The sequence below is a fragment of the Prunus avium genome, chromosome 3, assembly GCF_965620075.1.
Source record: "Prunus avium chromosome 3, drPruAviu1.hap1.1, whole genome shotgun sequence".
Taxonomy (NCBI): domain Eukaryota; kingdom Viridiplantae; phylum Streptophyta; class Magnoliopsida; order Rosales; family Rosaceae; genus Prunus; species Prunus avium.
Window position 1 is genome coordinate 12781207 of NC_142286.1, and position 24705 is coordinate 12805911.

At 38.0% G+C, this 24705-nt stretch overlaps 2 protein-coding genes and 1 pseudogene across 2 annotated transcripts; 2 read left to right on the forward strand and 1 right to left on the reverse strand.

Annotated features, from left to right (window-relative positions):
* Positions 1-1743: 1743 nt before the first annotated feature.
* LOC110767253 (E3 ubiquitin-protein ligase ATL41-like) lies at positions 1744-2774 on the forward strand. The gene has a single exon (XM_021970742.2). The coding sequence runs from the start codon at positions 1856-1858 to the stop codon at positions 2633-2635; it is 780 nt and encodes a 259-aa protein (XP_021826434.2). The 5' UTR covers positions 1744-1855; the 3' UTR covers positions 2636-2774.
* A 4949-nt stretch (positions 2775-7723) lies between these two features.
* Positions 7724-8291, forward strand: LOC148295657 (uncharacterized; annotated as a pseudogene).
* A 1460-nt stretch (positions 8292-9751) lies between these two features.
* Positions 9752-11130, reverse strand: PDCB5 (plasmodesmata callose-binding protein 5). The gene is made up of 3 exons (XM_021970743.2): positions 10665-11130; positions 10463-10490; positions 9752-10153 (listed from the first exon to the last, which is right to left on the reverse strand). The coding sequence occupies exons 1-3, from the start codon at positions 10996-10998 to the stop codon at positions 9997-9999; spliced, it is 519 nt and encodes a 172-aa protein (XP_021826435.2). The 5' UTR covers positions 10999-11130; the 3' UTR covers positions 9752-9996.
* Positions 11131-24705: the final 13575 nt, after the last annotated feature.

Here is a 24705-nt window from a genome sequence, read left to right on the forward strand (position 1 = left end):
TATATAAAACCTAAACGCATAGAAAGGTTTTTCGTGTCCTATGAAAAGCACAATTAATCATACTTTTAAACTATAATAATTATTCTAACTGACATTGAGGGGACAAGATGTAAGCTAATATTAGTATTCGACACAAAGCTCATGCCCAAATTTAAATGGGCACAAAAAAATTCAAATAAATTTTAAATGGACACATATTTACTATGTATGTTGTGTAAAAGACACGTTTAAGTATTTTTGTGCTAATAATATTGACAAAAGGCATGAACCCTTCTTCTGTGCTCTTTGAAATGTACCTTTAGAGAAATTTTCTACTAGTGTGCCTGGTAACATGCAAATGTATCCGTGGTTAAGAGGGGGCAGTGGTGGTCTAGGGTTGGTCTAGGAGTTGTTGCATGGGTGAGTCACATGTTTTAATTTCAGTATTGACTTAGTTCAACTATTAAAATTGAAAGTAACACCTATTTAGTTGGAACTTAGAAATATAGTACATGTTATAAGGAGTTCGTAGTATTTTTTTGGTGAAATTTTTAGTTATGTTGAATATTTGTTGAATTATAGTGTGGATGTCCAAGGCCTTTTTGGGGTCCAAGGCCTTGTTCAGGCATTTCGGGGGCCAGACCCAGGCATTGAGGAATCGGTTCTAGGTCCAGACGTTCTAGATATTTGAGTTTGGGACCGAACTGTGTTCCATGTATGTTGATGTAAAATTGATAAATAAGAAAACAAGGGAAAATGATAAAAAAAAAATTGATACTAAACAAGTTTTCAATTCTCAATTCAAAGAAAACAAAAACAAAAACTCAAAACCCAAAAACAAAATAGCTATCGAAACAAATCCTTATTAACTTCGTTGTACATTGTGGTGAAGCTATAATTTTATGTATGTGGGGGCATCTTACAAATTATAAAAATTCAAAAATTCAAACTCTCTGACTCTTGACTCTAGTTAAGTATAACTGAATCCATTACATTAGATAAAAGTTAAGTAAGTCCAGTTGTAATAAAGTAATTAATTTCTTTTCAAAAGCACTAAAGTCTTGTTTGTTGACTCTAGACCATTTAACACATCATATGCCATCACTATCACTACAACATTCAAGTCAAAAGCACATTTCTTTATATGAAAACTCGCTTGTTTTACGTTATTTTTAGGCCACCCAATCAAAAACTTATAACACGTATGAAAATGCAACGAAATTTCTAGATGCCAAGTTACCATCACTTTCTGCCAAAAGTCTGACAAAATAAAAGCATTACATTAATTTTCAAAGATAAAATATATAATTAATATAAAAAAAGAAGATAAAATATGTAATTATGTAAGTAATTACCCGACGACCGACCCTGCCTGCTTGTATAGAAGGTGTGCATTGGGGTAATCTGCAACACCCGAAGCCGGAAGTTATCTATCTCCAATTTCCACGAAATGGACAATAGAAATTAGAGATTTGACCAAAATTAATAACGTTCACATAAGCAGATTATAGAAAGAGTTTAAATTTTAAATATATATATATATATATATATATATATATATATATATATATATATATATCTTGCATCCTATTTATACTATTTTCTAAGAAATAGTTTAAATTAAATGACACGTTAAGAAAACTCTTTAAAACAAGAGAAAATGATTTCCAAGACAGAAAATAAAGAAGAAAGAAACAAGTCAACATTCAAACCTATTGAAAAAACCAAACGAGTATTCACACCAAAACCCAAAACCAAAACACAAACTCTCTGACTCTTGACTCTCAACTCCAAACACATAAACACAATTTTCAGCTCCCCTCTCAACAAATTCATCTGAGAAGCTGAGTGAGGCACCAAAGCAAACCACGAAACCATGTCTTCCTCCTCACACCCAAATCCGATGCGCCTCCTAACAGACGACGGCGAGAGTGATCATGGATTTTATGGTGGAAATCACAAAAACCCGTACGACTTGAACAGCAAGATCATGCTCACAGCCGTCATCTCATTATCTGTCGTCGTTTTGTTAGTGATCGTGCTTCACACCTACGCAAGGTGTGTCCTCCGACGCCAGGCGCTTCGCCGAGCCGCCATGCGTCATCATCTAGGCTCGACCATGGCTCATGTCCACTTGGCGGAGCCGCCCAAGACCGGCCTGGAGCCCTCCATCATTGCCGCCTTGCCCACTTTCGTTTTCACACGTGTGGACGGAGAGGATGACGGGAGAGACAACGCAATAGAGTGCGCCGTGTGCTTGAGCATGTTAGATCATGACGAGATGGCAAGGCTGCTTCCAAATTGCAAGCATAGTTTCCATGTGGAGTGCATAGACACGTGGCTGAATTCCCACACCACCTGCCCTATTTGCCGGACAGAGGTACAGCCGCGTCTCCAGCCAGAGCCACGGGAGGATCCCGTGGCAGGTGGGCCCACGGCTCCGCCTCTGGAGCCTCCATTGAACTCTGCGTTTCCGTCATATATGGAAGGGACATCAGATGGTGCTGCCCAGTCCAGCTCTGGTACTAAAGCGAATGGCTCGATTTCGAGGTTGAGTTCTTTCAGAAGAATGCTTAGCATGGACAGATCTTCAAGAAGGATTCAATCTTGTGGCCAAGAGGATGGTATAGCAATAGAAGATTTAGAGAGACAGTGAATATTGCATTAATTATATCATAATTTTGCTATATATACTTTAATTACTTGTTACAATTTTGGTTTTGTTTCGTTTTTATTACAATTTGAGTGCTGCTCTTATTGCTACAGATGATTATAAACATTAAAACTTTACTCGATTTTGATTGTTTGGCTCTGGTGGTTATTTTATTGGAAAGTCTCTGTGTATACTCGATTGTCAAACGTGAAGGATATTGGATTGTTAGTTATTGTTTGTTGTTGTCTTTTACTTGGTCTGACGAAGACTTATTCGTGGTTTGGTAACCTAAAAATTAATGAAGATGGTAATTAAGGAAGATAAACCAAAATAATTACGTGTGTTCCACGTGAATAAGAAAAATTAATTAGCTTTTGGCCAGGCCAGAGTAAGTTTTTCTTAAGAGATGCAGATTTCCAACCCTTTTGTGATTAAAAACAAAGATTTTCCCCTTTTTAAGGGATTCATTTTGATTTTCTGCAATAAAAGAGAATCCAATAATAGCTGGTATGTTCGTGAATTATTATTATATATGGCAGGATAATCTACACCCCAGCCGAAGGAGAAACACTTATGTGTAATGAGGACAATATGCCACACATGATAACTTTTTCATGTGGCCGTCTGTGATTGATTAGGATAGCCAAACAATATTATTCCTGTTTCACACAAGTTTTTCTTGAAATGAACATCTAAATAAAATTTTATAAATCAAACAAGTTTATTCACATAACGAGCAAATATAACAAAGAAGTACAAAATACAAATAAATACTAAATTAAACACATATTGTCCAACTTTAAAAAATATATATGTTCATTGCATAATCCAAACAAATTGCATTAAAAAAAAAAAAAGAGCGTTGCCTAGTAAAGTGGATAAGAAAAAGAATAATCCCAACAAATTCCATAAGAAAAAATCCCCAACATTTAACACACAAATCCTAAATCATAACAATTTAACAACAACAATTAAAATTAGATATTGAATAAAAAGAAAGAGAGAAATTTACCAAGACTGAAAATCCCACTAAAAATACCACTAAAAATAGGTTGATAGAATTTTGGGGGAGGAGAGCTACTTTTTCTAAGCTCTCAAATGCAAATATGTAGTTATGGGTGGCTAGAAATATATATATATATGATATCTGTTGTAGGGTGTACAGATAGCTCAGAGGTGGGCTTATTTTTGCATAGAGGGGTGGACTTCATTCTACATGGAGGGGTGGGCTATTATTTGATTTACCTAGATTGGGCTTGTATCACTTAGCCTATTCTCCAAAGTCAGCACCGGGCTGGAGTGTCTCCAGCCTAAATGCAGATCCGCCCTTAGGTGTAAAGAATAACAATAAGGCATCACTAGTCCAATGAAAAAAGGGCTTAACTTGGAGACCATTGGTCTCATGTTCGAATCTCCATGACACATAGGTAGTTGGTAACACCCTTCCTCCTTCGTAACTTCGGGAAAAAAAGAAAGTAAAAAAGAAATGGCATATGTCACATCATTATGTTTAAATCAACATTGACACATGTATCTAGTATGGATTGATTTCTTTTAACACATACATTTAAAAATAATAATTTTTTACTTAACCTAAAATACACCACTGCACAGTACCCAATATTTTATCCAGGACAAATCTTGAAATTTTAAGGGACCTGTACGAAACGTAAAATGGGGCCTTCACATTATTAAATATGAAAATAATATTTACAAAATTTATCATAACATGTAATTTGAACTTAAAATATTCATTATCAATTAACATATATAATTAATCAGCACAACAATTTTTCAAGAAAACATGTGTGGTTAGTGGCATGGCATGGTAATTTTGTCTATTTGGACTTGGGTACACTAAACCATTTTTTCCTTCTAATTTAATATTAAACCATGAAAAGTTACCTTAAATTGATTTCTATAAGTACCAATTTCACACTAAATAAAAGCCCACCCTTTGAATTTTGGAATATCAGCAATCTACAAAAGAAAACGTAATTCACAGGGTACGTATAGAAAAAGAGATTTAGAAAAGAAGAATAAGAAAGATTTATAACAAGAAAAGTCTAACATTAAACCTGGAGGAGTGGAAGCGGTGCAGATGTTCCAACGTTATCTAAATATTGTTTTGCCAAAAATATTAAATAAATATATAATACATAGATAATATAATATAAGCTTTAAATTTTTTTTTTTTTTACCCTATACAATCGGCCCAAGGAGGAAGCACCTCCAATCCCTGTCCAAGACCGACACTGGTTTTAGTACCTCCCCCCCCAACCCAGCCTTCACCGCTATACCACCAGATATCCAAATTAATCATGAAATAAATACGAGGCCGACCTTAGATCATAATAACCTCACCTTATTAGACTTGGTTGTGATAGTCCGTGTTCTTAAATGATGATTAAAGAAAGATAATTGATATATATTTATAAATAATTATCTATATCTTATTCTATTATATATATGTATATAAAGATCAGTAAAATGTTTCTTGATAACGTGATTAGGTGTCAATAAAGCATGCTAGTAGCAAGGCTATGATTACTAGCCTTGTCAACTCACCATGAAAAATGTTAAATTAGGATTGGAGGAATTGGAGGAGTCACAACGTGTCTTATAGGAAATTCTTCTTATCTACAAGACCGTATTAATATATATATATACATTACTTGGATAGTAAGTACATAAACCGCCGTTCACCATCCAATAGAAAATGAGTTGTAGCCGACCTATCCCTTGTATATATAGAAGTCATTAGTTGCATAGCAAAGGAACGAAGAAAGCAAGAGAGAGAGAGGTAAAGAGAAGTACGATTGTTAAGAAAAAAAGTGGGAGACTGAGTTTGTGGATGCGGTGGAAAATTGGAAAACACCTTATAATTCTAGCAAAAGCTTTGGTGTCAAGGTATGGGGTTTCTTGGGGGGCCCTTTATAGGAATTGATTTAATTAAATTTCGTGAGCACTATATTATGCGTGATATTATAATTTGATGGATGTTCTTGATATTATATAATGTTCTTCATGTTGGGTGTTTACGTGTTGTTAATTATTTAAACAATATTAGCATAATTATATATACATTAGTGATGTTTTAAATGGTTACATTGTTGTGAGATACATAGGATATGAGAAGGGCATAATTATATCATGTCATGGGAATTTGCTGGAATTGTTGGATTGAGAAAATAATGATGGAAAAGAGGGTAGTGGAAATAATCTTTTGTGTAGTTGACTCTAACTCTTGGTAGGTACCAGATCTCAGGGATCTCACCGTTCACATGATTTTTATTGGGTGATGTGGGATTGGCAACAAAGAGTTAGACAAGATAACTAACAAAAGGAGAAATTATGGGATGATTGAAATGAGTGTTAGTTCATATAAATGGGCATTCGGGGCCAAGTGGTATAAGCATGGTATGGGACGTGTAGCTCTGCTTGTCCAGTTATATGAATTAATTGGAGTAGGTGAAGAGCATTCATGCATTATTATTAATAATGTGATATTTGGCAGTGTGATTGTATGTCACTTAATTTAGTAATATCAATTTACTGTGAAAAGATTTATGTCTGTGCTGAGCTGTGGTTTTGTTCACCCCTTTATAGATATTGCAAGTATTGAACCTGAAATCTAGGACTTATGATGATTTTGGCATGTCTATAGAGTGTATTATGTACATAGCTTGTGGTTGAATAATGAGCTACTCTTTTAATGAACTCACGTACCTGCATGGTTTTCATTGTTTCAGGAAAATATTTCTCCAGGAATCTTGTCTCAAGGGCAACCCAAGTTGCAATCTCAACATCAGAACTAATATCTATAATTTCAACGGGAGGGATAACAGGCTCAGGATATTCATTCTCATCATCAGAACTCAGGTTGATGACAATTGGATTAGACTTTTCTATTTGTGGTCTAGTGATAACCACTGAAGCAGCAGACGCAACAGACTCAGTAGACAGAGCATCAAGGTCCAGAAGTTCCAAATATGCTTCATCTACTGGGTTTGGGACATGGGGTAAGTCTAATCCTTATGGTTCTAGAACATAAGGTAAGTCTATCCCTGGTGGTGGCCAAATATCAGCAATTATAATCGCAGCATCTTGCAACACTTGGTTGTAAGAGTGTGCTTCAATATTTAATTGGTATTGACTCCTAACATTGTTGGCCTGCAACCGATGTCTAACAACCATTCTATGCATCTCTAGTGTATAGAACATCCTCCTATATCATGTATCAACAACTTCATTAACTATGTCCAAATAAGCCTGGTTGCGTAGACGGCTGTGGTATACTTCTTCGTCTACTAGGATGAGGTCATCGAGTCCCATTTGGGACCCTTCCCATGTATCATCACTGTGATAGGGTTGCATCCTAAACATTAATTTAACACTAGAGATGCAGAGAATGGTTGTTAGATATCGGTTACAGGCCAACAATGTTAGGAGTCAATACCAATTAAATATTGAACCACACTCTTATGACCAAGTGTTGCAAAATGCTACAATTATAGCTGCTGATATTTGGCCACCACCAGGGATATCTAGAACCACATGGGTTAGACTTACCCCATTTCCTAGACCCAGAAGATGAAGTATATTTGGAACTTCTGGACCTTGATGCTTTTTTTGCTGAGTTTGTTGTGTCTGCTGCTTTAGTGGTTATCAATGGACCATAAAAAGAAAAGTCTAATCCAACTGTCATCAACCTGAGTTCTGATGATGAGAATGAATATCATGAGCCTGTTATCCCTCCTGTTGAAATTATAGATATTAGTTCTAACTAATAAAATGGATAGTGTGAACCTAACAGACTAATTTTGCTATGGTGGATTTATATTGTTTTTGTGGGCAGCCTTATGGAGGTCTTGGAGTAGGGAGTTCTTTGTAACATAGGTTTGTGACTGTTTTGTTAATTTTTGTGAAATAGGTTTGTAATAACTTATAAATGTTTAATAAGCATGTTTGCTTTTTCTATAATGTTTTTCTAGTGTAATTTATAAATGTTTAATATTGTTTTATTTAATTTTTATAGAATATATATATTTTAATCTTGTCGAATTATTTGGTAAAGGTTCAACTGTTAAGATGGTTGGAGTAGAAGGACAAAATGAGAATGATGTGAGTGATAGTATGAGAATAATGTTAGCCATTCGGGATATGGCCTTTGCTATTCGTGAAACGAATCAACATAATCATGAATCGCATCAGAAAACCCAAGATGATTAAATAACGAGAGTTCAAGGAGAATTTCGTAAGAGTTGGCCACCTGTCTTCAAGGGTGATCCAAACCCTATGGCAGCAGAAGAATGGTTAAGACAAATGAGGAGAAAGATGAATGAACAAAGAGTTCCTGGAACCTGAAAGTGACCATTGCTTCTACCTATTTGGAAGGACAAGCTTGTCATTGGTGGGAATCTGTTTTGGCTATGCCTGATGTTGAGATTGCAACTGGGTTGCCTTTGAGGCAATATTCTTGGAGAAATATTTTCCTGAAACGAAGAAAACCATTAAGGTACGTGAGTTCACTAATCTTTGTCAAGGTGATATTACTGTGGGACAATATTAAGCTAAGTTTGAAGAATTGATGCGTTTTGGTCCTGATGAGTATGCAAAATCGAAGAAATTTGAAGAAGGATTGAGACTACAAATTTGAAGAAGCAAAAGTGCTTATGACAGCATTTGATAGAAAATGTTAGAAGTGCTTTTAAGTCGTGGAGCGCTTTCTAAAGAAACACATAGCATGTTATGTGCTTCTTCATGAAGCACTCCCAAGTGTTTTTCCAGGAAGCACTTGGATTTCTTATGATAATTTCAACATCTTAATAAGAAAAGTGCTTATAACCATTTGATGTACAAATGCTTTTAATCATTTGATTCAAAATAATGCTTTTTAAAAGGAGTGTTGTGGTTTCTCACATCGTGTATGAATGATTTCTATACTCAAGTTACTTTACTATCCCAATTATACTATTTAAATGCTATGTCTTGATACCAAATTCGAGATAAGGTCTTGCCAAGTAGTCAGGTGACTAGTATATCAACTCGATATCAAGCCTTGAACATAAAACTACATAAAGGCTAATTAACAAGGTCACAGAGTGCCCATAAATTATCTTGGCAATCATCTAACTATAAAAAAATGCCCATAGAAAGAAAGAATGATCATTTGTCTATGAAGATAATAATATACGTATAAAAGTGTTTCCATGTTTTGAACTAGAAGTCTACTAAAGAAACATAAGAGTAAAATATGAAACAAAACTTACTTAAGGATAGCTTGCCGGAAACTATAAACTTTTTGAAGGAAAATGAGAACTCAAGGTGATATTGACCCAAAAGAAAGAAGGCCCAACCTTTAGCCATAGGCCTGATTTCTTTTATCTTTTCGGAGGATCCAATCTGATATAACGATCTTTTGCATCTTTTTTATTTTTTATTTTTTCTCCGGGGTCAACTTTTTCATCCTTTTTGTGTACTCAAATTGAACTCCCAAATAGAGAAAATGAAGAGCTGGCTTCCAATATTTTTGCTCACTTTCCATCCACCAACGAAGCTAAACCCTAAACCTAGAGTCTAAAAGCAATGCCTGAATTTCCATAGGAGGAAAGATGCATGTTGGTTTTTTTTTTTTTTTTTTTTTTTTTTTTTTTCCAAACTTGCACTTCCTTTATATTTTGATACTTTCCTTTTTCTTTGCATAAAACGAATTGGAAAGAAACTAAATAATTGCTTGAGTTGTCAGGACGCAAAATAATGCAGTGCAGGCTGTTTTTTGGGAAGTGGTGCAATGTACCTCTCTAATAATTCATGTCATATTGAACAGTGTGGTAAATTCTCCAATACTCCAAATAAATAACAAATGTTAATCTGATAATCATCAGGGGCCACCACATGCTCATTGTCTTTTATACTCAAAAACTTTTTCCCACATATTAAAAGGGTTTTGTTTTTTCCAGAAAAAAGAAAAAAGAAGCATTTTCTTTTGCTAAAATCCTGAACATGTTTTCCCATGTTACAATTACTTACCGCGCGGCGAATATAATTGCGGATCAATTAGCTAAATTAAAGCATAAGTATAATAACTCTCGTATTTGGTTTAGTTGGTAAAAAAAATGACATAAAATGCGCCACAACACTCCAATTGGTTGCAAGACACATAATATATTGATCTGCTTGATTTTGTGAACCAAATTACAAAAAGCTCACACAGATAACAAAATCGAAAGCAATCTAATTCTATTTTTAATCTCCTAGGTGTCGAATTGTCATGTAACAAAAAAACAAAAAGGGTCTTCGTTTTCGTTTTCCCTTTTTGTTCCCCTTGGCGTTGATAGCTTTAATTCAATGAAGGGGCAAAGCTAACCCATTAACCATGAAAATGCAATGAGCACAAGACTGGTCATGAGATGCCAAATCCATAGCTGAGAAATCTGATTGCTGCCGTTGAGATCTTCACTGGGCCCCATTCCATACGCTGTTGATGGACTTGAAAGGCTTGCATTGCTCGATGACAAGCTGTGCATCATAACAACACCAATAATGAAAATCTTGGGTGACAAAAAGCCAAGAAAGATGAACAAGATTTGAAATAAAGCACTGCTCTTACTCTATGCTTAAACCAATTACCCCAAATGGGCCAAACCCAGTTATCAAAATTTAATTGAAAAATGAGGGACTATAATGAGGCGATCCTTCATACTCATCCGATCAATCACAGAGCTATTATTGTACGACCAAATTAAAACCCTCGACGCAACCCCTCACCATAACCCCTCATTTGAAAGCTCCCTAAAAATTACAAGTAAAGAAATTGCAATGGGTTACCTGGATGGGAATTTGCACTTATTATAACCTGAAATTAGAAAAATAAAATAGTAAAAATAAGAAACAAGTTATTTAATCCGAATTAGATCTATATATCTAAACCCACCAAAAACCCATCTGTGATCTAACTTCTTAATCTCCAATTAAACCATAAACCCAGAAAGAAAATTTAACAAAAGATAAAAAAAGAGAGAACACTTACTGGGGTTCAAAGAAGTGAGAGCGGCAGTGTTATCAAAGTTGCAGCTTTCGTCAGTCATGCCGTGTTTTAGAAAGTAGTCGTTGAAGGCGTAGGATGCGGTGTTTTGGATGTCGGTGGGGTCGTAGCAGGGCCCACCTTGCTGGATTGGGCTGCAGTCCACCCCACCGGCTCCGCAGGCCCAGTCCAGTGCCGACTGCAGCTGGGCGTCCTCGGCGTTGTTCTTCGCCACGCACCACAGCTCCATGGTAACGACGCCGGCCCTGGCCATGGAGGCCGGGATCAAGTTACAGAGTGAGAGTGAAAGGAGGAGGCAGAAAGCTAAGCCTTTGTGCATTTTGGGAAAGAGAGAGAGAGAGAGAGAGAGAGAGAGAGAGAGGGAGAGCAGATGATGGTAAAGTTAATTTACAAAGTGAAATTGGCGTAGGGTTTTTCGAGAGACAGAGAAATAGAGAGAAGGGAATATAGCCGTTTGGTTAATTTATTAATTGGGGAAGATGAGAGGGCCTTATGGGGGAATGGAGGAAAAGTGACCGTTACTGTTGGGAACTTATTAACAGAGAGTGAGATGGACAAGAAGAGAGACAGTGAACACAACCAAACTGCCATAGACTGCTGTTTATGTAATTGTCAACCAGTCACCCAGTCACCCAGTCACCCAGCCATACAAATGTTATTTATTTATTTATAGTGTGGGTGCAAACCAATATATCTTGTGTTCTGTAACAGAACTTCTGTTTTCGTGATTCGCGAAGGCAGTACCGGATGTGTCAAATAGGCCCACTCAACCAGTCACCAAGAAATGAGTTCTGACCAAAACGACCTTAAGGGCCGGAACGGATACTGCAAAAGTCCGACCTGAGGTGTATTCAATTGATATTTTAAGGGTAAATGACAAAAAACACCCTGTTGGTTTGGGTTGGTTCTCAATATGGATCCCAGGGTATCAATTTCATCAATTTACATCCTTATATTTGCAACATCGTCCAATTTCATCCTTCCGTTAAGTTGACCGTGTGGTCAATCGTTAAATGCAGACGTGTCTACTGTAAGATCCACCTACTTACCAATCAATTCAATAAAAAAATTATATAAAATGATAAAATAACATAAATTTTTTTTAAAACGTCATCTTCCTTCCCCAGGCCAACAAACCCAGCGAGCACCCCCTGTTCACCCTCTCTTCGTCCCGCTCTCTCTCTCTGTCCCACTCGATTTGGGCTTGCTTTTGGAGCTCCGACTCCTTTTTCGGGCTAGAGTATGAATTCTCAGAAAAATGGCTCTCACTTCACTTCAAGCTCTGAAAGGAGAGTAATAATCATATATTTGGCAGTTGAATGACCTCCTTTAAGCCTAAAGAAATTTAAGGCAATAGGTAGGTAATAGTAACCCAGATAGAAATAGCTAAATAATATCAACATTTTGACTAGTAAGTTCTCACTGGTTTCTCCTATTTCTTCATACCAATCTGTGCACATAAAATCTTACAAAATAAATGCCTTCCAAGTTCTAACACTCAGATATCTGCATTTGCACCCCCTTAACACTTTCCCTCTCGGCTTTACGCATGCACCCACATGAAGGAAAGAACACTAGGAGGACTTCTCAAATGCCTTAATTATAGCAGCCTAAAGAAGAACACTCACAGATCTAGATCTTCCTGGTAAACTTTGGTGAGATATATACATATACATACATAGTTTTTGTTTAGGATCAAGTCGCTTAATTTAGGAAATCAGTTCACAACCCCTACACAAATTAGGAACACAAATATGTGCTTGCAAAAGAGAAGCCCAAGCCTTGCTTGAATTTGGTGGCTCCTTCACTGCGCCAAGTCAAGTCGTCGTAGTACACCGCAGCTTTTGCCTCCTCCATTTTCGAGCTCAACGGTCTGCAACAGTTGATGGTCTGAAGTGACGGCTTTAGGGCCTTGGTTCTTTTGCGCGCTGGATTGGGACTGGTTCTTACTGAAATTGGGTTATGGTGTTCCGCCGCCAGAGAGAAAGGAATAGGGGCTAGGGTTGGTGCGGGGTGAGGAGGGGTGAATAGGTGTTGGGTTTGTTGGCTTGGGGAGGGGTGAGATTTTTAAAGTCTATTTTAAAAAAAAATTATGTTATTTTATAATTTTATATAAATTTTTTAAGGAACTGGTTGGTAAGTAGGTGGATCCCACATTAGACACGTCAGCATTTAACGATTGACCACACGGTCAACTTAACGGAAGGATGAAATTGGACGATGTTGCAAACGTAAGGGTGTAAATTGATAAAATTGATACCCTGGGGTCCATATTGAGAACCACCCCAAACCAACAGGGTGTCTTTTGTCATTTGCCCTTAAAATATCAATTGAATACACCACAAGTCGGACTTATGCAGTACCCGTTCCGGCCCTTAAGGTTGTTTTGGTCAGAACTCATTTCTTGGTGACTGGTTGAGTGGGCCTATTTGACACATTCGGTATTGCCTTCACGAATCACGAAAACAGAAGTTCTGTTACAGAACACAAGATATATTGGTTTGCACCCACACAATAAATAAATAAATATCATTTGTATGGCTAGGTGGCTGGGTGACTGGGTGACTGGTTGACAATTACCCTGGCGTCCATATTGAGAACCACCCCAAAAGTCTGGTGGTATTCAATTAGGATTTTTAAATAATTAATATAAGTCCAGTGGTTTTCAATAAAGACTTTTAAAATATAATAAAAGTATCGTGATATTCAAAAACTTATTGATTTTAATGTATTTCATTAAATAGTGTATTGTGTGAGACTTTTGAGTGTGTGATTGTTTGTACCCAATTTTGGTCAATGGACCAAAAGTGGTTCCTTCCTCAAAAAAGCATGGCAAGGGCCCAAGCCCAATAGTTGTCTTTTTATTTTTTTTATTTTTTTAAGAGGCCCCTTTCTGTTTAAAAGAAACACCAAGAGAAGACAGGACCAAAACCAAAGCCCAAGAGCAGAGGGCCCAGAGTGATTGGACTGCTGAAAAGCGAAAAAGAAAAAAATCAATAACTGTTCCCCCAGACCCATGCGAGGTTGGAGAAAGACCATCAACATTTAATGACGAGTTGACTTTTCTCTCTTCCAGCAAGAAAACTAGCCGCCTAAGGAAGCCACCAAACCGGGAAAAAGCCAACTTGCCTATTTGATCTTCAAATACAAAAACGCTTCAAACCAGGGAGCTACTTCGAAAGCCTGGCGGTTCTCATCAGAATGTCTAATCACCCCCACTATGGACCATTCCAGGACATCAAATCAGCAAGCTGACTTTGGACAACAGCCAAACATCCTTGCTCAGTCATCATCACTTGAGATCTCCCATACACCTATAAATAGAGAACTTCCAGCACAGAAGAAGGGGACTCTCTCTCCAAAAACCAGACGCAAAGTCTTACAAAACACTCAAGATATTTTCAATCAAACTCGCCCAAATCTCAGATAGCCAAACGACTCCTGTGTCTATCTTTTTATTTCTCTGCCATCTTCATGGTATGACTATTTCCTGAGAATGTTCAGTTTGAATTTGTATAATCTAGCTGACTACAACCTTAAATCATCGTAATAATGTATTTTATAATCCGGAATCAATAAACATGGATCTTTATTATCTCTGCCTTTGATTTGAAAACTAAACAAGTAAGAATGATGGAACCTGCTTTTAAGTCACTCTACTATGCTTGTATCTGCACTTCTCTTCATACCTACGGTATTTAAGTGTTTTCCCGCTTCTGTTTTGTTTAAGTTGCAAAATCATAAAAGGTTTTTAGCCCGAATAAGGCCATACAAGTTTAAGGGATATAAACCAATTGGGCCCGAAAGTTACATTGTTGGGCCCGAATTTGTGATCAGTTTATAAATATTTATTTAAATTCAGGTTTAGGTTTGTAAACCCATGTGAGGTGTTTATTAACCAAGAGCCTTGTCCCTTTCCCTTGCTTGGTTAGGTGTCGCTCGCATCAACCAGGACCGACGTATACACGAAAGAAAGAATGTTGAAGTCCTCTTAACTGAGGCACAGAAAAGAACTAGTCCAGGCCAGTACCCCACTTGGAGCACAATGGCTTGAACGGAAGTCTAGAAAGAAGGCGCAAACTTCACAAAACACCCATCACGTTCGCTCATACCAGGTCTGTTGGACTGGTTTCATACCCAACAGTGGCATGCCTACAAAGCAGATTCATGAATCGGGAGGAGTCCAGAAGTTGAGCCCATTGCAGGGCCAAGCTTGATTATGTCAAACTGATTCAACTTTCAATTTTGTTGAAAATTGAGATAGCATCTCTGCGTGAGCCAGAAAGATACAATCGGGGCATTGGTGTCGGTCCAGCAGTTTCTGTACTCTTCCGAGCACGCCAGTCACAACATTCGGCGAAAAGAGTATCTGACAGGAAAAAAGACCAATAGTGATATACATACCAAATCACATAAAAAATCCTCCTATGCTTGATTCTCATATATGCTCTTATACTTTTTTTTCCCCCACTATTTTTTCATGCTTTCTACTGTACCAAAAAATAAGAAAAACTTTTCATAAGAGAGATGATAAAAGAAACATTAACAAGAGAGAAGATATTGTCTCTTCCAGAGTTAATGGTAGAGCTGACAATATTGTACACGAGCCGTTAACACGACACGAATTGGCTTGGGGAGGGTTGAGATTTTTAAAGTCTATTTTTTAAAAAATTTATGTTATTTTATTGTTGAGGCCCAAAAAATCAAGGGTTGGGCCCAAATAAATTCCCGGCCCAGTACGACACCTTATTAAGAAGAAACCCGATGCGGAGCATGCGAAATTCTTCATGCACGCTTGCACGAACCACGATCACATGCCATGCCAAATAAATATGCAATTTATCACGCTAAGAATTAAAATGAGCCTATAAAAGGCATTGGCTCTACAAGCTCATGCTAATTATTTTGTCAAGTATTATGTCTCCTTTCAAAGACGACAAAATTCAAGCACGCCAAGCAACATGCCATGCCAAGCAGGAAATCATTATTTCACACATAACCACGCTACAAGCTTAAGTGGGCCCAAGCCACGCAAATGCTCGGGGCTTGCTGAGTGGGTTGTGGTATGGATGGTAACAAGCTTTCATAAGGCCCATTGATGAGCCGAGAAATGGAAGTTTTGGGTTTCTTGGGAGCCCAAAACTCAAGCCCATTTCTTGAGCCCAAATATGTGGGTAAGCATAAAAGAAAGAGAAAAGGAAGCCCAATACTCTAGAAAAATTAGCCCTTCACCTTAATAAAATAGCCCATCACTTTAGGAAATTAGCCCATCCCCTTAATGGGCTAACCCATCACCTTAGAGAGGCCCAAGTAACCAAGGAAAATATCTGCCATCTCTCCAGCATTTAGCTGGAAACAAAAACAACGACAAAACCAAAGCTACCCATGTGAATGGACTGCTGGGAGCCTCCAGCACATGGCCAAAGACAAATCCCAACACAAGCCATCCAAAAAACCAAAGGATACTTGAGCAAAACACCATTCAGACCAGCGCCCTTACCAATTTCTTTCTCCCACCAGGTCTGGCCATAGAAGAGGGAACGAAAGAAGGTGAGATGATAACCAAAAATAAGAGTTCAACGCTGGAGCAGTTGCGGGAAGGCTTTAGAGCTCCCAAAAACCTTGTCTTGGTGTGTTTGGACTGAGGAAAATTGCATAAAAGAGGATGAATCGAAAGGAGAGAAGAAAAAGGGAAGGGGAGACTTGGGAAAATTGGAGAAAAGCTTTTAGGGTTTCTTGGGAAGGAGGAGCTTCCATCGGCTATAAAAGGGAGTGTCTTCTACCCATTGAAAACAACTCAATCGAAGGCAAGCAAAACCAGACCCAGAGAGCAAGCATCATCTCTCACCTCTGGAACCCTTCAATTTCGAGCCACAACTCTCCATCTCCTCCAATTTTCTCTTCTAGCAAGCTATTCCAGATCTTGATAGACTTTTCGTCAAGCTGCTGAAAATTACTTAAACCACCCATCGTTCCTCCTCATCTCTCTCCCCCCTTAGCCAACCTTCTTAGAATCACTTCCCTTTCCTTAGAACCCCTGTTCCTCATAGGAATTCACAGTCTTCTCTCTGTTTATGCTAAACTCATGCTTTTCTCTCTCTCAAATTGCTAAACTTGTGAAAGCTTAGCTCCCATGCCACAAGCTCCTCATGCCAAGCCATTCCATTGCTAATTTGTCACGTTTATTTGGTTGATTAGTGAAAGAATCCAAGGTGTTTTCTAAGGTTGTCACTACTCCTTTCAAAACTCTCTTGGAGCCTGGTCTTTGAACTCAGAAACAGGGGCAACCTCCTCCGCTCATCCTTTACAGCAGCCCAAGCCCATTCGTCTGGCTACTGGAAGAAAAAGACCCCTACATTTATAATTTTATATAAATTTTTTAAGGAACTGGTTGTTAAGTAGGTGGATCCCACAGTAGACACGTCAGCATTTAACGATTGACCACACGGTCAACTTAACGGAAGGATGAAATTGGACGATGTTGCAAACGTAAGGGTGTAAATTGATAAAATTGATACCCTGGGGTCCATATTGAGAACCACCCCAAACCAACAGGGTGTCTTTTGTCATTTGCCCTTAAAATATCAATTGAATACACCACAAGTCGGACTTATGCAGTACCCGTTCCGGCCCTTAAGGTTGTTTTGGTCAGAACTCATTTCTTGGTGACTGGTTGAGTGGGCCTATTTGACACATTCGGTATTGCCTTCACGAATCACGAAAACAGAAGTTCTGTTACAGAACACAAGATATATTGGTTTGCACCCACACAATAAATAAATAAATAACATTTGTATGGCTAGGTGGCTGAGGGACTGGGTGACTGGTTGACAATTACCCTGGGGTCCATATTGAGAACCACCCCAAAATTAGGATTTTTAAGTCATCAACAAAAGTCTGGTGGTATTCAATTAGGATTTTTAAATAATTAATATAAGTCCAGTGGTATTCAATAAAGACTTTTAAAATATAATAAAAGTATCGTGATATTCAAAAATTTATTGATTTGAATGTATTTCATTAAATAGTGTATTGTGTGAGACTTTTGAGTGTGTGATTGTTTGTACCCAATTTTGGTCAATGGACCAAAAGTGGTTCCTTCCTCAAAAAAGCATGGCAAGGGCCCAAGCCTAATAGTTGTTTTTATTTTATTTTTTATTTTTAAAGAGGCCCCTTTCTGTTTAAAAGAAACACCAAGAGAAGACAGGACCAAAACCAAAGCCCAAGAGCAGAGGGCCCAGAGTGATTGGACTGCTAAAAAGCGAAAAAGAAAAAAAAATCAATAACTGTTCCCCCAGACCCATGCGAGGTTGGAGAAAGACCATCAACATTTAATGACGAGTTGACTTTTCTCTCTTCCAGCAAGAAAACTAGCCGCCTAAGGAAGCCACCAAACCGGGAAAAAGCCAACTTGCCTATTTGATCTTCAAATACAAAAACGCTTCAAACCAGGGAGCTACTTCGAAAGCCCGGCGGTTCTCATCAGAATGTCCAATCACCCCCACTATGGACCATTCCAGGACATCAAATCAGCAAGCTGACTTTGGACAACAGCCAAACATCCTTGCTCAGTCATCATCACTTGAGATCTCCCCTGCACCTATAAATAGAGAACTTCCAGCACAGAAGAAGGGGACTCTCTCTCCAAAAACCAGACGCAAAGTCTTACAAAACACTCAAGATATTTTCAATCAAACTCGCCCAAATCTCAGATAGCCAAACGACTCCTGTGTCTATCTTTTTATTTCTCTGCCATCTTCATGGTATGACTATTTCCTGAGAATGTTCAGTTTGAATTTGTATAATCTAGCTGACTACAACCTTAGATAATCGTAATAATATATTTTATAATCCGGAATCAATAAACATGGATCTTTATTATCTCTGCCTTTGATTTGAAAACTAAACAAATAAGAATGATGGAACCTGCTTTTAAGTCACTCTACTATGCTTGTATCTGCACTTCTCTTCATACCTGCAGTATTTAAGTGTTTTCCCGCTTCTGTTTTGTTTAAGTTGCGAAATCATAAAAGGTTTTTAGCCCGAATAAGGCCATACAAGTTTAAGGGATATAAACCAATTGGGCCCGAAAGTTACATTGTTGGGCCCGAATTTGTGATCAGTTTATAAATATTTATTTAAATTCAGGTTTAGGTTTGTAAACCCATGTGAGGTGTTTATTAACCAAGAGCCCTGTCCCTTTCCCTTGCTTGGTTAGGTGTCGCTCGCATCAACCAGGACCGACGTATACACGAAAGAAAGAATGTTGAAGTCCTCTTAACTGAGGCACAGAAAAGAACTAGTCCAGGCCAGTACCCCACTTGGAGCACAATGGCTTGAACGGAAGTCTAGAAAGAAGGCGCAAACTTCACAAAACACTCATCACGTTCGCTGATCGGTTCATAATTGTATATCATTTTGTACCCTTCTAGCTTATGATTTGGTTATGTTTTTTAGTTAAACTTGTGCTTTTAATCCTTTTTGTGTTTATCTTTCAGTTCATTGAGCTTTAGGTAATAATGAGGGCTTTGGATAGTAAATGATGCAATCCATGCATGTTAGGGCCTAATTTGGATGAATGGATGAAGAGCTTAAAGACAAACTCAATTTTGGCTACAGTCCCCTGCCAGCCCAGTTTCGTAGGTCATATTGCAAGCTTTGTTTCAGCAACCTACATAGCTCGGATGAGGCCACATTCTTCATGAAAGTTGTTCCAATGGGTGTATACTATAACACATCCAAAATTCAGCCCCATTGGATAAATATGGAGTCTGTTACCTAGCAAACACAGAACCATGCTCATGATGGATTTTATCAGCGCGCAAAATGAGTTAGCAATTTGTTTTGGCCTTAACTTCCTCCTCCGACCTTGGATTGGCCCAAATGATATATGGCTGGAAAGAAGACATTCTGAACTTCAAGTTTGAGTGCTTAAAGTCTTAATTTGCTTAAGGGAAGCCCAATTCGTAAGCCCTTGAAGTTGCTGGTCATGCTGACCTCAGGATGAGCTATTATTTCTGGTTGGAAGCTTGGTCATGGTGACATGAAGATGAGCTAGGGCTGCTGGTGGGATTTATTAGTGAAGTGCATCAACCATTTCAGATTTTATAATGGAAGTGTTGTATGCATTAGTGAAGTGCATCAACCATTTCAGATTTTATAAAACAAGTGTTGTATGCATTAGCCATACTTAATTCAGATTTTCAGCTTCCTTAGGCCTATATATAGTGAGGTTTCCCAAGCTTGTAAACACACCCCAAGGGGGGGAGCTCTCAAACACTTCTCTAGAGCTCCCTTCCCTTCTCTCCCTCAAATTCTCTTAGTTTCTCTTTCTAGTTTTCAATTGTTGTAATGAAATCTTTTGTGTTGAAATTTTCCTTAAGTTTTTCTTAGTTCCACTTTACTTTTCATTATGTAAATTCTTTTCTTTAGTCTCAAGTTTGATTAGTTTCCAAGTTTCAATTATGGTTCATGTTCTTATTCATTATGCTTATAAGTTAATATGCTAGTTTGAATGATTGATCACCATTTAGGCTTGCATGTTAGCTATCTTGGTTTGAATTAAGAGTAGACACCATGCTTTAATTCGAATTGAACTATGAATAGGAAGAGTATGTATGGACATTCGACAACAGGGATTAGATACATACTTGGTTGTTTAAAATGTTCTTCTATGCTTAATGGGTTCCTAATGCTTAATTTTAGGTTAGACAACAAATGATCAAATTAGGGAATTAGGAACACAAGGTTATGACCACACACCATGGCTTAATCATACTTTAGCTAGAATCAATCCATTAATCTAATTGAACTTGGGAACTTATCTGCTTGAGTTAGTTATTTCTTTCTTCCTTGTTTTATTTATTTCCTTTCTTTTTCATTTCTGTTTTGTGTAGGAAAAATGAATTGGATCATTCAATCACCAATCCTCGTGGGATCGACCTCGCACTTACATATGCTATACTAACAAACGGCTCGTGCACTTGCGAGTATCACAAGTTGAGGATGCAACTGAATCCATTTTGGTGCAGCTGTATCTACGCAACAAGTTTTTGGCGCCGTTGCCGGGGATTGGCAACATAGTTTGGTTCTATTTCTTTTCCCTACTTGTTTTATTTTTATTTTTCATTTTCATGTTTTTCTAGACAATTTCTTGTTTTAAAGTTAATGACGTTAATGGACCAGTTGTGTTTGTAGTCCAACAGAAAAGGACAATTGCCCAACAAGCAAGAGAACTGGGTTTAAGTCCCAGCTTACACAACCCATTGGCGCTTGTTGCTTTGAAGCATGGAATTGGATGTGTGTTGATTTTCCTTTTCATTTTAGTTTTTATTTCCTAATCCTTTTAATTCCATTTCAAGTTTGTGTGTTTGTTTTAGCAATTTATGATAGCTTAATAAAAATGGAGAGAGATGGCAACCTCAATCATAAGAATGGGAAGTGTGGAGCAATGGGAGAAGTCGCGACCTCCAAGTGCATCACACTCGACCTAATCGCTTCAAGGGGGAGCATTTCAATCCTTTCTCTTCTTTGAATTATGTTTATTTCCGTCATTGTTTTTACCTTTTGGTCTGCGCTGAGTTCTTTGTTTTTCTGTGCTGAATCCAACCATATAAAGAACGTGAAATTTGGACTTACGGTTGGAAAGTTATAGCCTAAAAACTGAACACAGGTCGAAGCTGAAAAACAGAGAAACGAATCTGTCCAAATGGTGATAAACGGGTGATAGAAAGTGCTGTTTGTGTTTTTCTTTGGTTTATTGGTTTGTTTCTTTTAGTACAACAATTTATGTTGTTTGTTTGAATTTGTTTAGAGTACTTAGTTCATTTTCGTTTATGGTTTGTTGTTCCATTTTATCTTAATTTGTTTTTGTTTCTTATCTTAAAAATTTTAAAAAGATTTTTCATATGAGCTGACTTATGGTAACTCCAGTGAGCACTTCCGTCAATACAGTGTCTAGGAGTTCTATAGGCGACACCTTCGGTGTCTAAGAAGTTTGGGTTTTAAGCGGGACCATTGTGACCCCTCCAACCTTCCCGGATCCCCTGGCTGTGTTTTCTGAGGCCCTTAACTGGTCATCCGTGAGTTGCTTGTATATTCGTGTATTTTTAAATTAAGTTTATTTTTATTTTCTTTGTTTTCTTTTCTGTTGAGTCTTTGTTTTTGATTTGTTTTTGTTTTTGTTTCGTTAAGTTAGTTTATGTTTTTATTTACGTGGTTTGGTTGGTTAGTTTATTTCTGAGTGTTAAAACACATTTTTATTTCAAACATTGCATAAAAAAAAATAAAAATAAAAATAAAAACAACAAAACAACAAAAACAAAATAAAAACAAAAACAATAAAAAAAAAAACAAAACAAAACAAAACAAAAAAAAGAAATATTCTTCATCTTCTTCATCATCATGGCTTGCCTCTATTTTCTCTTACTTGCAGAATCTGCAGCAGCTCCACATGGTCCTCATTTTTTCTCTGCAGTGCTTCCACGTGCTGATTGGCACAGTAGAGCCGCTTCTGCAAGTCCGCCACCATAGCCTTCAAGGAAGCTATTTCCTCGCTCATCGCGGCACACTCCCGTGTTCTCGCCAGCAATCGCATGCCCAAATTGGTAGCCGAGACCGCGTGGAGCACAGTTAAATTGTGGGACTCCTCTACTGCTGCCTTATCAGACCTCTGTGCCACATGCAGATGATCTGTCGGTGTGAGCTTGCTGCCAATCATGCCTCCCAGCAGCACTGCTCTGTTCGGCACTGCCTCATAAAAGTTCGGTATTGCCTCAGCAAAGTTTGAGGCCGTACCGTGATGATATGTGGAGTTTGGGAAGACTGGGTTTGAACGAGCCCTTATCTGGGCATTCGGTGGTGCAAGTGAGAGCTCAAGGTTGAGATCATCAAGGTGAGTGCATGAGGATGCCATTTGTTTTGTTTCTGGATTTTTTGATGTTTTTCCTTGAGTTTGCAGGAAGAAATGCTGGGTATCATCCGCTTGTAGAGGCGTGCTTTAAATAGACATATGCTGATGAAGGTGCCAACACCATTTCGGATTTCCCGGGCATGCTCGACCTAATCGCTTCAAGGGGGAGCACCTTTACTTTCACTTTACTTTTCTTTTTTCCGTGTTTTCTGGTGTTTTATTGTTTTGCCCGTTACTTTCATTTTCTAGAGCTTTGTGTTTTTACCTTTCCCTTTCGGCTATCATCTTTATTTTATTTTAGTTAGGGAACTGTGCTTCCATTTCCGTTTGTCGTCTTCGTTTGATTTAAGTTTGGAAAGTGTGCTTTCTTTTCCGTTTTCTTTTTCCTTCTGCAAATTTACTCTTTTATTTCCAAAACAAAATAAAGACAAAAACAACCAAAAAAATAAAATAAATTAAAATAAAAACATCAATAATGCAGTAGAAGTCATTTCTTCACAGTGCTCGGTGTCTCGACCATTGGAGCTTTGAGTTTGGCCCTCTGGCTGTCCTCTTCCTGGGCTTCATGCACAGCCTCTTGGGGCTCACCACTTGAGCTCCCAAAGATCGCAATCTTAGCTTGAGCGTAACTACTCTCACGATCTGCTTGCTTGCGTTTACCCGGTCGGTCTAGGTCTTCCAGCTGTTTTCGCATGTCGCGAGAGTACAACTCTACCATCTTTGATAGGTTTCTATTCTCGTCCCGCAATACTTCTAGCTGGTGTCGATTCACCTCCACTATCCTTGACCTCTCCCTTTTCAAGCTTTTTATAGCAGTCTGACACTCCTCAACCATACTTCGCTCCGCCGCCAACTGACCTTTCAGCACCTCTACCTCATGGGACTTCGCAAGTAGGCGATGACCCAAACTTGCGACTGTTGCCGTACTCTGCACGCTCAGTGCTAGGGCATCGCTCACGACCCGGTTGTCATCCCTTGTCCCCAGAACACGTATATCTTTAGGAGTCACTAAATTTCTAGCCACTCCAATGGCAACATCGTTGTCCAGGAGTATTGAGTCAGTTACTGTCACAGGCCCCCGTGCGGAAGCAAAGTAGGGCATCCATACTGGTGCCGCTGCTTGGCCTCGTGTCTGAGTCGGTGGAGCTAGGTTGAGATCCAACGAAAAGGGGTAGGAAGAGGCCATTTGATTTCTCACTTCTTATCTTCTTTCTTTCTTTTCTCTTTTGTGTGTTTCTGAGTTTGTGTTTTTTACCCTTTCTTTTTTTTACCTTTTATAGACTTAGTTTTTGCTAACCCTAGCCATTGCGGTTCTGAGTTCTGTGCGGCCCTTACGGCTTATCTCTATATGTCGCCGCACCCGTTTCCCAACCCCCTTAATTGCATTTTCACCTTTCACCACCTTCAAGTGAAAAAGTCGTCGCGCCTTCCTACGAGTCTAATAATTCTAGCTTGGGGGATGTGAAAGCGGCCTCTGCACGCCGACACGTCCCTCGCCTATTTTCCCCTTGACTTCCCAGGAACCAAGGCATCAAGGACCACACTTTTTCTGTTTCGTAAATACCCGCCTTCGCACTCCCAATTCACGTTTCATTAAATTAAAATAAATAAACAAATAAAATAAATTAATAATAACATGTGGGCTTCGGACTTCATTGTGGGCTTCGGGTTTTCACCGTTGTTAGGTTTCAAGGTGGGTTAACATTCTTTTGGGTTGGGCTTTCAATTGTTTGGGTTTTGGTTTGCGTAAGACTGTCTGTTTAGGGCTTACTGTTTTGTCTGTTTAGGGCTTTCTGTTTCGAGTGTTTTACTGTTTCATTTTTTTTCTTTTTTGTTTATTTGTTTGTTTGTTTTGTAATTTTTTTTTTTGTAATTTTTTTTTTTGTTGTTGTGTTTTTTGTGTTTTTTTTTTTTTTTTTTTTTTTTTTTTGGTTTATATTTACTTTAGTACCTTTCATTTCTTGTTATGACATTGCTTGTTCCTAATTTTTAAACATTGAGGACAATGTTCATTTCTAGGTTTGGGGGTATTGGAGTTTAGCATGTAAAATTGGTTTTTCCTTAATTTAATTAAAAAAAAAATTTATTTGCTTGTTTTTATTTTTATTTTATTTT